At 36.8% G+C, this 15,658-nt stretch overlaps 1 protein-coding gene across 1 annotated transcript; it reads right to left on the reverse strand.

Annotated features, from left to right (window-relative positions):
• Positions 2,602-12,328, reverse strand: LOC107643595. The gene is given in 22 exon segments (XM_016347285.2): positions 2,602-3,003; positions 3,088-3,150; positions 3,231-3,272; positions 3,350-3,925; positions 4,013-4,087; positions 4,191-4,265; positions 4,357-5,678; positions 5,774-5,804; positions 5,944-6,117; positions 6,412-6,475; positions 6,557-6,768; positions 7,337-7,454; positions 8,289-8,344; positions 8,426-8,518; positions 9,157-9,202; positions 9,313-9,419; positions 9,422-9,785; positions 10,065-10,168; positions 10,315-10,605; positions 11,347-11,547; positions 11,846-11,945; positions 12,065-12,328. Coding segments are annotated over 21 exon segments (4,173 nt in total). The 5' UTR covers positions 11,915-11,945; positions 12,065-12,328; the 3' UTR covers positions 2,602-2,913.

Below are 15,658 nucleotides of genomic sequence, written 5' to 3' on the forward strand. Positions count from 1 at the left end.
AATTCCTTGAAGCAGTGAAAAAAAGTCTAAAAAGTTCAAAGAAATCAAAATAAATAAGACTCTGAGCAACAATGACTAGAGCCCAGTTATGTGCCGGTAATATTTGTGTTTCAAGGAAAGACTTGGGCAAGTAAATCCGAGCGGTGCTTTATCACCTGATAACTTGGGCCAACTGGACCGGAATTATCGATTGGAAGCTCACTTAAAGAGTCGCCTTAAGACAAAACATTTAGAGTCCAAAGAGGCTCTGGGCATCGATGTTTGGATCAATAAATTTTTTAGTTATGTGCTTGTGGTGTGATTGTGTCAAGGAAAAGCTTGGGTAATTAGATTCGAGGGATACTTTATCACCCGGTAACTTGGGCCAACTGGACTGGGTTTATCGATTAAAAGCTCATTAAGAGCTGCCTTGTGACAGAACACTTAGAGTCAAAAGTCTCAAAGATCTTTCCCTGAATGTAAAGTAACTGTTTTCAAGTCATATAAAGCCCAAAAAAATTCTCATAATATAATTCGGATCTAAGTTCTTAGAAATTCTCAATTCTAAGTATGCAAGATTCATCAAAGATAAAAGAAGCCAAATATAATCACAAGGATTATCATAAATCCCAATTTTTGAAATTTAAGATTTGTAAACTCTTCAATTATTTTCACTTAAGATAAACTCTATTTACTTTTCTTTTTGCTTGAGAACAAACAAAGTTTTAAGTTTGGTGTTGTGATGACACGTCATCTTAAACAATTTTTAGGGTTATTTTTCATTTGTTTTCTTAGGTTTTCTTAGAGTTTCAATCAATTTTCTTATGTTTTCTAGTGGAATTTCATAACTAATCAAATATTTGGAGTTGTGTTAGTATTATTGTGTTTTCAGGTGTTTTTGTCTGAAAATAATCAAGAATTATGGTCTTTTTAGCAAGGAAACGCAAAACTAGTTCAAAGACGGTCCAACCAGGCCCAAAACGAAGAGAACCAAACGCCCAAGCCTTCAAGCACGGACACCCAGTAACTCACGCACATCCCTGGCGGCTATCCACAGAATCCCGGCATCCCTTCCTCCTTCCACCAAACGTCGCCGACCAAAGCCTCAAGCCCGGCGTCCCCATCCAATTAAACATACAAGCCCGGCGTCTCTCACCACAAACTCAGCGTGCAATTGTCCCTACGCCTAAAATTGAAAACCTTAAGCTCGGTGCGCAACACTCCTCAATTCCTAGGATGTAATAATTAAGACCCAAGTTCATTTATACAAATCATTAGAAGCCTTAATCACATTCGAATATTGAAGATTCAAGATTCAAAAAGATTAGTTATCATCAATTCCTTCTATAAATATAAAGATTTGGTTGTTAGGATTTGTTTATAATTTAGATTTGAATTATTGTTTTAATTTGAAGTAGGTAGTTATCTATCTTATCTTTCCTAATGATAACATTATATTTATTTTTTGAATTTAAATTCTAGATAGAATTTAGGATATAAATAATTGAACTTTGTTCACAAGGGAGATCATTCAGGATCTAGGATCCTCAGATCCCTAGGATCAATCAATCATCCATCGGAGGATCACTCTCTCATCATTAGAATTAGTTTCTTTCTTTATCATGAGTCATTAAGCCTCCCCGTTGAAGGTTAGGAGCTCTGTTTGGTTTTAGGATTAATAATGTAAGTGTTATATTTATTTTAATTCATCCTTTTTTACTTTTTCAAGATTGAGTTTCTTCTTCATCAATAAAGGTTAGAACTATTGGGAAATATTCTAAATCTGTCTTGGATTCTGATTTCATATTTGGAAAAGTTAATTTCAGATTAGCTTAAAACTCATCTCATAATCTTCACTTATCTAGATCTATTTCAAATACATAACATATAATTCGACTAGTGACAGTTCTTGAAGGTTGTGCATCTTAAAATTGAAACCGTTCTTCACCTCTTCTCTCGATTAGTTGACCAAAGGATTGGTGATTAATTGAGTTTAGAGAAATTAAATCACCAAGAGATTGGGGTTTAATTATAAATGATTTGCTGTGAAAAGATTTTTGCATGAATTAAATAAAAAAGTATAAACATTGTTCTTCTAAGAATCAAACCGTTATTTTTATTTGAACAAATAGATCTTTAAATGTGTGCGAAATGACCTATATATCTTACTATTGTAAAGTTTAAAGATCTCTATATAATAAAATTTTCTTGAGGATGAAAACATTCGATGCAAAATTTGAAATCAAATTATTAATTAAATCCTATGATTTAAAAATTTGCTTTAAATTAAGATATATTGTAATAATGACTAAATTAATGTAGACATAATCGTTGAAGTATTTGAAAAAGCATGTATTTTTTAAAAAATTTAAATTTAATTTTCGGTGCATCAATTGTTTTAACCGTTAATTTTAATTAATATATATTATATATATTTTTTATAATTCAGATCAATGATTAAAACAACTGAAACACCGATACTTCCAGTGCACTTGAAATGTTTCCTATATTTTATACGTGTCCGCATGTCTTATATAAATTTCAAATTCGTGTCAAACATACCGTGTCATTGTTATGTCCCATGTCTATGCATCATAAAATTCAACTAATAATTCAATAATCTGAGTGATTCCGTTGCTGATTCGCTTCTAAACTTCTAATAACCATGCTCATGCATGACTGCAGAGGGGTTCCAATTACCCATGCCCCGCCATATAACGTGGATAAATGTAGAAAATCACGGGAATCTAGTAAATGATCAAACTCAACTATGAAATCTAATAGCAGAACTTATGGGAATCCGGGGGAGTTGAGTGGACAGAATGTTATTATGAGTTACATCCATGCATTACAAGAAACGCAGCACGTCCTTTCACCCAATAATAATAAAATAAATAAATAAGAGTGAGAGAGACCCTAGGTTGCATCAAATATTCAAACATCAGTCATCCGCACCAGCTTATTATAGAGTATCCGATCGTCCCTCCCAGTGTTGCTCTCCAATAATGCACTTTGTACAAGTTCCTGATTTACATAAAATGCGTTAGTATACAGTTTAGATGAAAATCAATAGTTAATATGATACTAGTATGTGTAATATTTTTTCACCTTAACATCCCTATGAGAAAGGAACATCCCTAGATTGTGGACGACTAATCTCATGTCTTCAACCTGAAGAAATGAGAAAAACGAACATTTTAGCATTGTCAAGCATAATATGAAACAGATTAGCTGATGTTCGTGGCGCTTACTCTAATGTAGCCAGCTTGATTCCTATCGAAGAATCGGAAAGCCTGTCATAAATAAATAGTCATTATTCAATCAAGAACACATCATGTACTAGTAAATTATAATTAGACAAGGGAAGTACCTGAAGAAGTTCTTTGTCCACAACAGCCTCCTTAACCGCAGGGGATTCTTTCTTTATTTTATCAACCTTTCCTTCCTTCTCTTCGGTGGAATGTGCATCAGACTTGGATTCTTTCACCTCTTCTATTATAACCTTAGTTTCCTCTTTAGAAGATTCTGCAGCTTTTGCGTTGCCAGTAATATTTTTGGATTCAACATCTGTATTGGCCTCTTGCTCAGCATTTTTATACTCAGATGAATCATGTTGCGGACTACCATTTTCCATTTCGTCATATTCTTCAGGATCCTCCTCAGGATCTTCCTCCTCGTCTGATCCATCTTCCATCTTCACATCCTCCTTCTCAACAGGTTTATCCTCCTCTTTTTCACCACCAGGCTTACCTTTCTGTACAACAATTTTATCATCGTCTCCTTCGGTTGGAACTGTTGTGTCCATATCTGCAGGCTCACTCTTCACAGGAGGATTATCTTTCTTTGTACGTTTTGAAGGTGATTTACTTTCACTATCCTTCTCATGGCTCTCTTCTCTCTGCCTCTTTCGCTGGGCCCTTTTCGTCACAAACTTAATGCGCAGTTTCTGGAGAAAATTATGTACACCAAATTGTAGCAGACTTCCTTTGAAAAATATACTCAGACTCTAACTACGAACAATGGTTTAACAAACCTGAAGAAATGCCAAAATCGTACAACCCATTTGAAACTGGAGCATTTCATGAAATGATTCAGCAAACAATGAAAGCTGCAAAACCCAGACAATAAAGAATAATGAATGTCCATTTGAAAGCAGCAGAATACTACAAATGACTCGGAAAAAGCTGTTGCCAAGCTAGTAAATAACGGACCTCAAGTGTCGATTCTTCAACATCTTTGTCAGTATAATCCAGCAACGAATCCAGTGACAATGACAACGAACGAAGCTGCAATATAATTGACAAATTAAGACCGAGACTACATGAGAAAATGAAAAATTTGACTACAGTTCGTAGAACCAAGCTAAAGTTAGCATACTTTAGAATCTTTAGTCCATTTTGTTTGAAGAACAAATCCAGGGTGCCGAGGAGGCTCATCGGACTTCTTCTTCTCCTTCAATTCTCTACTAGATTTGCTTCTAGACTCGTCTTTTCCATCTCTCTCTTTTGTTCCTTTCATGTCCTTCGACTTATCTCCATCTTTTGTTCCTTTCATGTCTTTTGCCTTATCCCCATCTTTCAATTTCCCTTTAACATTGTGAACATCTTTCTCAGAGGCTTTCTGTTTCTCTAACTTGGCTCCAATTTTTCCAACGTCCTTTTCATCTTTTATGCCATCCTTGTTGGACTTCATTTCATTTTTATTGGAATCAGCTGCACCATCTTGCTTTTCAGAGGTTTCCTTTGACTTGTTTTTAGAAACTACCTTCACAGTTTTCTTCACTTCTGTCACTGAGGTATCCGCATCAGCTGTCTGCCTACCCCTGTTCTGAGTGACATCTTGTGCTTGGCCTGCCACAACATTTTCTTCAGACTTCTTGTCATCCTTGTCAGATTTTGTTTCAGTTTTATTGGAAGCAGATGTATCATTTTGCTTTACAGTGGTAGGTGTTTTTAACTTTTTCTTAGGAACCACCTTCATAGCTTTCTTCCCTTGTGTCGCTGCAATACCTGCACCAGCAATCTGCTTGCTCGTGCTCTGGGTACCGTCTTCTGCTTTAACTGCCTCTACGTTCCCTCCAGTTTTAGTCTCAGGAAGAGTTTTTGATGCTTCACCAACCACCTTTTTTGGTACCCGCTTGATAATTTTCTTCTTTATTGTTTTAATAGTAGCATTGCCCACTGTTTCTGGCTTATCTAGAGGTTTGTCTTCAGAACTAATCATATCCTTATCTTTCCCCTCTTCCCCATCAGTATTATTCATAATAATATCCTTGGAAACTACATTATTCGTAGCATCCTGAATCCCATCAGGACCCACAGAAGATTTCTCGCCCTCAACCGGAACAGTAGATGTTTCTATTTTCTCCACACCATTCTTCTCATCTGATTTATCGAGTTGCTTGTTTGTGGCATCATTTGCCTTGTTGACAACTTTTTGCTTTACAACCTTCCTTATAACCTTCTTCTTTACAGATTTCACACTCCCTGATGTCTGACAAGCATCAGCTTCGGGCTGTTTTTTCTCAGCATTCTTGCCTCCTTCACCAATGTCAGAGCCATCATGTTTAGAAGTTTTAGAATTATCTACTGCAGTTTTCTCTTCAGCTTCCACCTTAACATTATTGCTATCTTTCTCCTTTTTCTTAGCATCTCCAGATTGTCCAGATGAGGCAGATTCCTTCTTCTTATCCAATTTGTCTAAAGTATAATCGCCGGAAAACCACAATAACATGATTAGATAAAATCAGGTTGACAAAAAGATACATGTCACACAGGAAAGTGAGGCCACTCACCTTTAGAAGCTTCCTTGCTATCTCTTGTGTTCTGAAACATTACCAAAAAAAAGAATATATGAAAATCAAAATAGAATAATAGAGAAAATTCCCAAGCAACATTCCATTTTCAACCCGTATCCAGCACAAATAGATTATCAGCAAAACCACCACGGCCAAAATAAACAGACCTCTCTTTTCAAAGCAAGTTGGCGTGCTCTCTCAACCACAGCTTTCTTGTGGGCAAGCCAATGCTCACGCCATTCATCCAACTTGGGGAGACAATCAGACAAATTAGGAACATACAGTACAGTGATCTCTTTGTGGCTAAAGAAACCATCTTTTCCAAGTCTATCGTAGTGTATCTGGGAAACATAAAAGCTATTAGGAGACTAGAAATTTCATAAGAATGTGTTAGCATTTTAAATGAAGAAATAAAAAACATAATAGTAAAGATTAGTAAAAGAAACATAAAAGCAGAATATCACTAAACCACTAGAATGCAAAATGCACATAGCTCGTAAGAATAAACACAAACTAACAGGAAATAAGACTCGAAGCATGCAAATGATTGAAAAAGGATTTAGCTGTCAATCCCAATGTGGGAGAGACTAAAACAAGCAAAAAATACCAACACAACATCGAAAGTAAACCAATACCTCTAGAAAACGGTTCCACTGTTGACAATTACGCAAATCAAGCTGGATAACATCCTTTGCATATCTGGAAAATAGGAGAAATGCCCGTTAGTATAGTAGTAGAAATTATAACCTCCAGAACAATATTTATATCTTAAGCATAAACCTGAGCGCTGTTCTAATCAGAGAGTTGTCATCAACAGATGGATCACCACCATCAACTGGTTCCCATGGGCCACCAACTGCCATGAAAGAATGGTCCTTCTTAAGGACCGCAAACTTAAGGAAACTGCAAATATGAGGAATGCGATCATCTAAAATTTTATCAGATGACAGCTCCTCCAATGCACCCCTACTAAGTCCACTCATCAAGATTATCTGAAATAAGGAGATAAAGTTATTTAGCGAGCAATGAAGCCCAAAATTTTTATGTACAATAATGAATTTATATGATTATATATCACAAGAGACCAACTAGAAAACACCATTACAACAGAAACTGGAACCACCAACATACAAGCTCCTGCAAACAGATCTATATTATTTATGGAAGGACAAAGTTTGTTGGAAAGTATCAAACTAGATCAAGTATATTGGCACAAGCCTTATGATAAGCATTTAAGATTGATCTCTGTTATCAGAGAAATGGGTTAGGCAGGAGATGGGAGGGTGTTCGCAATAAAGCTTTGTCTCACATTCTATAACATCTTAGTTGCAACCAAGATCAACACATTTGTCACCTTTCTCAAGATCGACACATTCTATCACATCTTAGTAGCAACCAAAAAGAAAATTACCAAAAGCAATATGTTTAGTAACCATTACGAAATAATGTGCACAAATAAAAAAAAAAGTAACCACCACCAAATAATTCCCAGATGAACAACAAATACAATAATAATACAAAACAAACAAAAGATATGTATATATCCATTGCTGAACCTACTTTAGCATTCCATACTGTATTTCCTTGTATTGAATTTGGAGGTTGTCCCATCAAAAGCTTGCCAGATGATTCCCTAGTCTCGGTGAAACTTCCTTCTTCAATAAAATCATGCTCAAAACTGTTCAAAATAATGTTATTTTTCACTTGTTTTTATTTTTCTTAAACAAATACTAGTAAGAATAATACATATATGGCAGGCAAAGCAGAAAAACTAGGACGATCTTCGAGAGAAAGTGGAATGAAGGAATAAATGAAAATCAATAGATGTCTGGCAAAATTTCTGATAATCAAAACTTGGTTGGAATGTAATGCTTGCACCTTCCCGTGACAAATTTTCTGACAAGTTTTATGGAACAGGATTAGACATCTGGCATCTATTTGTGTGAAGTTCATTATCTGTACAAAAGACTCTTCTCAAAGATGATCAGAAAGCTATTTTTATAGATAAACATTTTTGTCCTGTTTTTTTAAAGAGAAACTCTTATCCTATTTTGTATTTTCCTTCTCATCATCTTGATGAAATCTGTAACCACAAGATCATCACGCTCAAATCATGCATACAATATAACCCATTCATATTAATTTTGAAAGAACCTAAATATTTCTTTCATTTGATGCCTAACAATCAGTTTATGTTACAAGGAATAGCTAAAAATATTTACACTACATAAGAAGAGAAACAAAATGAGTGTACAAAACAATTAAATTCAAGTAGCAAAAAGAGTTTTTCTTTGTGTACAAGCTTCAAAAAGAGTTTGCTGTTTATGATGGTTTTTTCTGTGTTGCTTAAAAAGAGAAAGAAAAAAGAAGGGGCAGGGATATCCTGAAAATGTAAGCTTAACAGAATAACCTAATTAAAAAAGAGTAATAAAAATTAGATCAAATGCTATTAGAAACATCAGATAACATTTTGGAATCTTGTAACCAATATCACACAGATGGAGAGACATACCTGACAGGAGTATGGATAGACAGTTTCAGGTTTTCCTTTGGCCAGTTCACAACAACCTAAAGCATTTGCAAGATATGATGTCAAATCAACGTCAAACAATCACCATCAAATAAAAAGAAACTATAGAACCAGAAGACCTTAGAAAATTCAGGAGAGACAAAGAGTCGGGGGTATCGCCTATCTATCGAGAGGTAATCCCTTTCAATATCCACCAAACGGGCTGGGTAAACCTGTTTTAGACAGTGCAAAGATCAATTAGTCTTGTTTATAAATTCATAAAGCAATATACAATAAATAGGAAATTAGGTCATTGGGTATTATTTTCAAATCACTTCACATTCAGAATTGAAATGTAACTTCCAATGTAGCATGAATAAGAATGAGAATATTCTTGAAATTTTATACTTTTTTCTTCAGGTATTAGATTTGCCTCCCAATCCATTAAAAGACACATCCCAAAATAAAAAATCAAGGTATTTTAGGACAAGCAAGGAAGAAAGGAAAACAAAAAGGAAGAATCAGTGAAGAGGTGAAAGAGATGAGGAGACAAGGAATAGGAAAGAATAATCATGACCCAAGGGAAAACAAGTGCTTTGCCGTTTGCATACTCAACAAGGATTATGAACAAAGGCCAATCGAGGACAACGAAGATTTCCCAACTTTATGGAATCCAATCATGTGACTTGGTTGAAATCAGAATGAACACGCTAAAGTGAGAGTTCAAGATAAAAGAAAGCCACAAAAGGATAACGTTGAAAAAATTATCAAGCCACCAGCCACAGATCTCCTGAAGGAAAACAAGTACAACTAGCTCCTCCTGTGGAATATTCTCACAATGCTGAGCAACTAAATTCTTGTTTTCTTTTACCTTGCAGACATATTCCCTCCGTTTTTCTCTAACAGGTGAATGGTGCCTTCAGCATAACAGAACACTTAGTTAGTTATATAAGGCTGCAAGATAAACAAGCAGCTAGATATTCAGAACCTGAGCAGGACGCAGAAATAGTAAAATCACAACATCCACCTATGTGAAGCAACATGATGTGGGGAGTCCCGTCGTGAAGATCTCCCATCCTTTGTCAAAGATGATCCTCGAGGATCCTTTGATGTACCACGGGGATCCTTGGAAGATCTCATTCTCGTAGATAGCTAGCACGGTCATCTTTAAGGTCATTGTGCCCACCACGTGAAAGGGCATTTCCTGGGTAATCCAACTCCATGGCATTTCCATGAAGTGCTTTTCCACTAGCGTAATCCCTACCAGGTGGTAGGCTCACTCCATAACCAGGATTTGAAGCATTCTGAGAATACAGTAGATCATCCAAGTTTCTCCTTGGAGCTGCTCCCAATATTGATGGTGCATGCTGTCCACTATACGAAGCAGCACTTAGCATTGATGAAGCACGTGGATCAGAATCAATCCTTCCTCCATAAGACAAAAGATCTTGGGCAGTGTGACGACTAGCAGCAGTCCTTGCTGCAAGATAATCAGCTTGTCTGCCAGAAACGTGTTGCTACTTAGTGCACGGAGAAATATAATCACCATTTAAGATAGTAAGGAAGAGTTGATCAGCTTCTGCCCAGTGAAAACAAAACTCAAAAAGACGACACTGCTATTTTACATATAACCAAAATGGACATATGCACATATATTTAGCACTACTTAGCAACCAAAATTGGTGTGGATTCATCACAATTTGTATTAGACCCAAAAGCAAACAAAACAAAACAAAAACCCTCCAATGCACACTCATCCAAATAAAATAAAACTAATACCTAGCACCCCCATCAAGTGAAGCAGCTTGCAGAGGCTGAGCTTTCAGCAGTTGCTCTTGTCGAAGCAAAGCTGCCTGATCAATGCGGTCATAGATTTCTGCTTGCTGAAAGAAAGATAAATGCAACATGATTAAAATTGTAAAAATAAAAGAAATAATGCCAAAGGCAGGATGGAGTGGCCATTTGTTTATTTCATTTCAGTGGGAACTAAAAGAAAGAAAGAAATTTAGTCTACAAAGTAACCACACACCTGATGTTGATGACTAAACCCAATAGGATCAGCAGCATACCGTCCAGCTGCATCACCCAAGTCCCTACCAATATAAGCACTCTGCCTTTCACCATATTGCCGCCTGTCTATTCCAGAATATTCCAATCCTTTGTCACCATACAATTGATCAACCTTATGACCATATCCATGACCAGATGACGGAACATATTCTCCAGAAGCAAACTTAGGCGAATCCGAAACACCCAAATTATAACCTCCACGACCATCTAATGCTGATGATGAAGCTCCCTTGGTACCCAACGAGGGAACCTATACAGAGAAAAATATCCAAACAATTTTTCACTTATAGCAAAAAATAAAGATTAACAAGAATATTTAAAAAATTATACTGAGAAGGATTTATAAGGTTTTGAAGGGAAACATGACACTTAAATGAAAATTTGAAAAGGCAGATAGAACAAAATTGTTACTAGAGGCAAGGCATACACTTCTAGAGACATGAAAATACCTCTCTTGGATTCAAGAATCAAGACTTTAATATTTGAAGACACCAAATGGAAGCTTTCAGCCAACTAACCCTATCCATTAACTAGGGTCTCAGCTCTCCTAATGTTAGGATTTTCTGGGTGTCACGCCAAATGTTTCAACAATTAACAGCAAACATAAGTGCCTCTAAGTTGAAGATGCTTTCACATCACTTTGACAGGTTTGGATAGTGAGGAAAAATGAAAAGGAAAAGAGAATCAAATTGGATGAAAGATTATTGCAAGGCAGAGTATGGAATTGAAGTCGCAATTCATCCAAATCAAAGGGAAAACAAAATAATGGTAGGTACTTGTATAGAATAGAAGAGCACCAAGATCACTTCTACTCCATCGTATTTTTAGACCAACCAAAGGACACCTAATACCAGATGACCAGTTCACTCCAGTCCACCCACTCTGTCGCATCAATCCAAACAAAACCTAAGGAACCATTTCCAATTATATAACACTCCTTATCCTTATCTTTCAGATAAAGCGTTAACCGCACATAACACAACACACTGACCTGCTGTGCACTGCTCAAAGCAGATGAGCCATAAACCGCACTATACTGCCCCCCATACTGTGCAGCAGTTGAACTGTGAGGGCGATATCCAGCAACATCAACTTCCTGAGAGGCACCTAATATCGCTGAATGCCTTGATGCCACAGAATGCTGCCCCACATCATGTCCTCCAACAGAAGCTCCAGTGAAATTAGAACCCAGCTGCAACCAAATTCAAAAACACCACAAAAATCCAAATTAATCTTCCAATAAACAAAATTCCAAGCATTAAACAAAAATAAATTGTAATTTTTTTTTACTTCTAAGAATTCCTCCTTTAAATTTTAATTGTATTATACAAAACATAGCCTAAGAATCAATGACTTACGATGGTGAACATTCATTTAAAAAATAAAAATAAAGGAAAAAGAAAACAATTTTTTAAGGGGGGAATAGATAAATTTGACAACGACAGCCTGAATGAAATCAAGAAACTGTTAAGAGTCAATCAAAGGCTTACGTTCTGGCCGTATGCGGATTGACCCGGGTACGATTGACCGTAAGCACCGCTCCCTCTGGAAGAATACATGCTCCTTCACATGGAACGAGAGCGACCAACCCTGAAACCCAAAACCATTCCAACAATTCGTTCATCAATAAAGCAACAGCAAACCGAAAAAGACCAAAACAAAAAGGAGGAATTTTGAAGGTTTGGTTCTTTAGCAAATTGTCAACGCACCGATTGAAGAGATGGGGAAATTGGATTCCTGCAGAGACGATGAATTTGAAGGTGCAAGATATTTACGACAAAGTTTGATCGGAGAAAGGAGTGTGAGGAAACCCTAGAAAGAGTGAGGGAAACCCTATAATGTAAGTGAAGAAGAAGAAGAAGAAGAAGAAGAAAGTGAGTGAATGAATGGAAATCGGGAGACACCTTGTTTTATCCTGAATTTGTTTTTGTTCCGTTTATCTCAAATTTTCCAAGCAATGAAGCAATACTGTTGCACGAAGAATCAGGCTTTTGCGGTAATCACAAGGGAACGAGGGTTTTTGTTTTTATTCCGTTGTTCAACGCGGTTAATGGGCTCTGGTTATGTGTGGCCTTGCAGTAACAAAGAATGATGCCCAACTAATACCAACAAAAATCAGGAGCCCGAAAAATGTATTAATCCTGAATTCCTGACCCAAAGTAAGGTCCAAATTTTGTGTATATGAGAACCCACTGAAGGAAATAAACAAAAGCAAGAGGCCCTAAAAAGACCACAGCCGGGTGTGAAATTTGGCTAAGGCCGAATAGTACATGAGAACCCTTAAAGGTTGTGTATGAGTACATAGTGTGCATGAGTTTGTGATATTGTATGTCTAAAATTAGGAGTTGTTTAATTTATTTGACAAAAAAAAGAAAGCAAAAGGTCTAACATACTAATACCATTAGGGGAATGTCTCTGCCATGGACAATAGGAAACATCCATAGATGTAGGGGTGCACATGGGTCGGGTGAAGCCGGGTTTGATGTGACTCAGATTTGGCTCGAAATATACACTAGGTTTATTTATTAGACCCGAATCCGGCTCTAAAATACACTTTCGAGCCACAATTATACCAAGTGAAAATCGGGCCGTTAACATTACATTACATTGATATCTTCTTGTAAGCTAGCATGTAAAAATATCCAAATTTTCAAGACTCTAACCATTATTTGACATGGTAAAATTCACTTAGTAAAATATAACAATAATCAACCCTTCTTCAAAATTAAAGCATAACCACAATCAATACTAAAGCATAACCACAATCAATACTAATATTGTCTAATAACACCAAATATTTAAATCAATACAAATAACACAATATTATGCATTAGTCTAAAGTCTTATGCATTCTAAACATAAAACATTAACTTATAGACTTATAATGACTAATAACACAAAATATTAAGGTTTACAATACTTAAATTCCACATAAGAATAGCCATGATCCATCACTAATAACACAAAATATTAATTGTGTATGATGACCGGGCCACCGGGCCAAGTTCGGGTGACTCGAGCTATGGCCCGGACCCGACCCAAAATAATGACCGGATTTATTTTTGAGACCCTTACCCGACCCTAAACCCGGTGAAATCATACCAAATTAGCCTCTAAAGTGTTCGGGGCCAGGCTGAATCTTCGGGCCGGGTCAGGCCATGTGCACCCCTACATAGATGTGAATGCCCATGTATCTTAGCGCAGCTCTGGACACATGTGACTAACAAGTGGGGTGGGGAAGCAGGTGTTTCAGGGGCACGGATTGGGTATGCGGAAGAAGTTTGCATACCGAAATGCCAAAATGCTCTTTGGCGCACCAGTCAGTCAAAAAGTATCAAAATCAAAATGTTTATTTTTGTGAGGTCTTTCTCACAATTACACATGAAATAGAGGAGTAACTTTTTTTATTTTTTTAAATAAATACATTTCAGTATTTCACTTAGTTGTTAAAAGCCGCTAACCTCCTCCTACAAGTTCTCTTTCTCTCCTTCTTTTGCCGTCGCAAGCGCACCCCCTTGCCATTATCTCCACCGCCAACAACGACTCCACCCTCCCCACCACCTCTCCTACTCGCTCCTTCGTGCTACCAACTCCTTCTCTTCCCCACTCAGTCATGGTGGTTTCAGCACCATCTTCTTTGGTACGCCCGAAGTCTACTGTCCACACTTCACCGAAAATTGCAGTGACTCATACCGTCAATCCCTTCAAAAGTGCCCACATCCTCATGCTCAATAGTTGGATCCACTTCTATAGTATAGAGATTGGTGAAGCCATTGACTAAAGTTGGAATCTTTGTGAATCGCTGTTGAGAAGCATCGCTGAGATTGTGAGCTGGGTCGGTGGAAATTATGAGAACAGAGTCAGCGAACAGTGGCGAAAAGAACCGAGAGTATTGAGCTGCACGTAGTTTAGCCAACGCCACTTTTACCACCAACGAAGACCCATTTAAGAGTTTTTTGTTCTAAAATATTCTGCACCGTTCCTTCTGGCAAATTCTGCTGATCTGCCATGGCCACACTGCTCCTGTTTCTCTCTCAACTGCGTTTTCGAATATTCTGACAAAGCCTAAAATGAGATTCATTGTTTTTGAATAATTGATTAATTTTTAGGACAACTATAATTAATAAAACAAAAAGGCCTTACAAGTTATCCAAGCCCCCAACCCACAAACAATCCACACGCGCAGAGAAGAGCATTGAATGGGGCGTAACATTCACGCGCTCCACTCAAACGGTTACGCTTCACATAAACCGCCTCCTTAATGGCAGACTCTTCCACTTCTTCCACTTCTCAAAGCAATTCAGAGAAAAAGAAAACGTTCCATTTTCGAGCATCATTCGATACTCAAAATATACAACTCGTTGCTAAGATTCAAAAATTCCATCAACACAATATAGAACTATCGATCAAGAATCTGCAGAGAAAACAATGCTATAATACTAAAGGTACGTTACATTACCATTCCTGTATATTTTCCACATTTCGAAATTGAAGAACTAGGTTTTACTATTCTTCTACGTTGTTTTACGTTCTACTGTACTTCTTGCTCTACGTCTCATTTTACAGTTTATGATGTTCTACTTGTTCTAGGTTTTACTGTTATTCTTGGTTCTATGTTACACTGTTCTTCTTAGTTCTTCTAGGTGTTACTGTTCTTGTTGTTCTAGTTCTTCTGGTAACTAATTTTTGGGGGTATAATCAGTAGTTTGGTGGGTGATATGAGGTAATTTGTTGGGTGTATATGGCACAAATTGTTGGGTGTATTTTTCTGAACTGATATACTATAATAGTTAGCAGTTACAACTGTTCTTATATTTGCTTGTCCATGGGTGTATATTGCTTGACCTTGTATATTGATGATTGTTTGAGTGATATCTGACTGATATATATGGGTGTATCTGAATCATATCTATGGGTGTATCTTACTGATATCTATGGGTGTATCTGACTCATATCTATGGGTGTATCTTACTGATATCTATGGGTGTATCTGACTCATATATATGGGTGTATCTTACTGATAACTTTGGGTGTATTTTTCATTTCAGAAAAAATGGCAACGAGAAACTAACCTGGGAGAAATGTAAGAACAAATATATGTCTTAGATGAAATCAGTTTTATATAATAGAAACATATCTGACTATAATTTTATTTTTGTTTACAGCAAACCAAAGACCTCAAGTGTGCAACACATTTGTTAAATGATAAATTCAGAAACATGAGTGAGGAGAAGAAAACGATTGTGAGGGATTTGGGATTCGGTGGCTTGATGCACATCCCACCACTAAGGGTGCATCACCAA

This window comes from Arachis ipaensis, chromosome B05 (assembly GCF_000816755.2).
Source record: "Arachis ipaensis cultivar K30076 chromosome B05, Araip1.1, whole genome shotgun sequence".
NCBI lineage: Eukaryota > Viridiplantae > Streptophyta > Magnoliopsida > Fabales > Fabaceae > Arachis > Arachis ipaensis.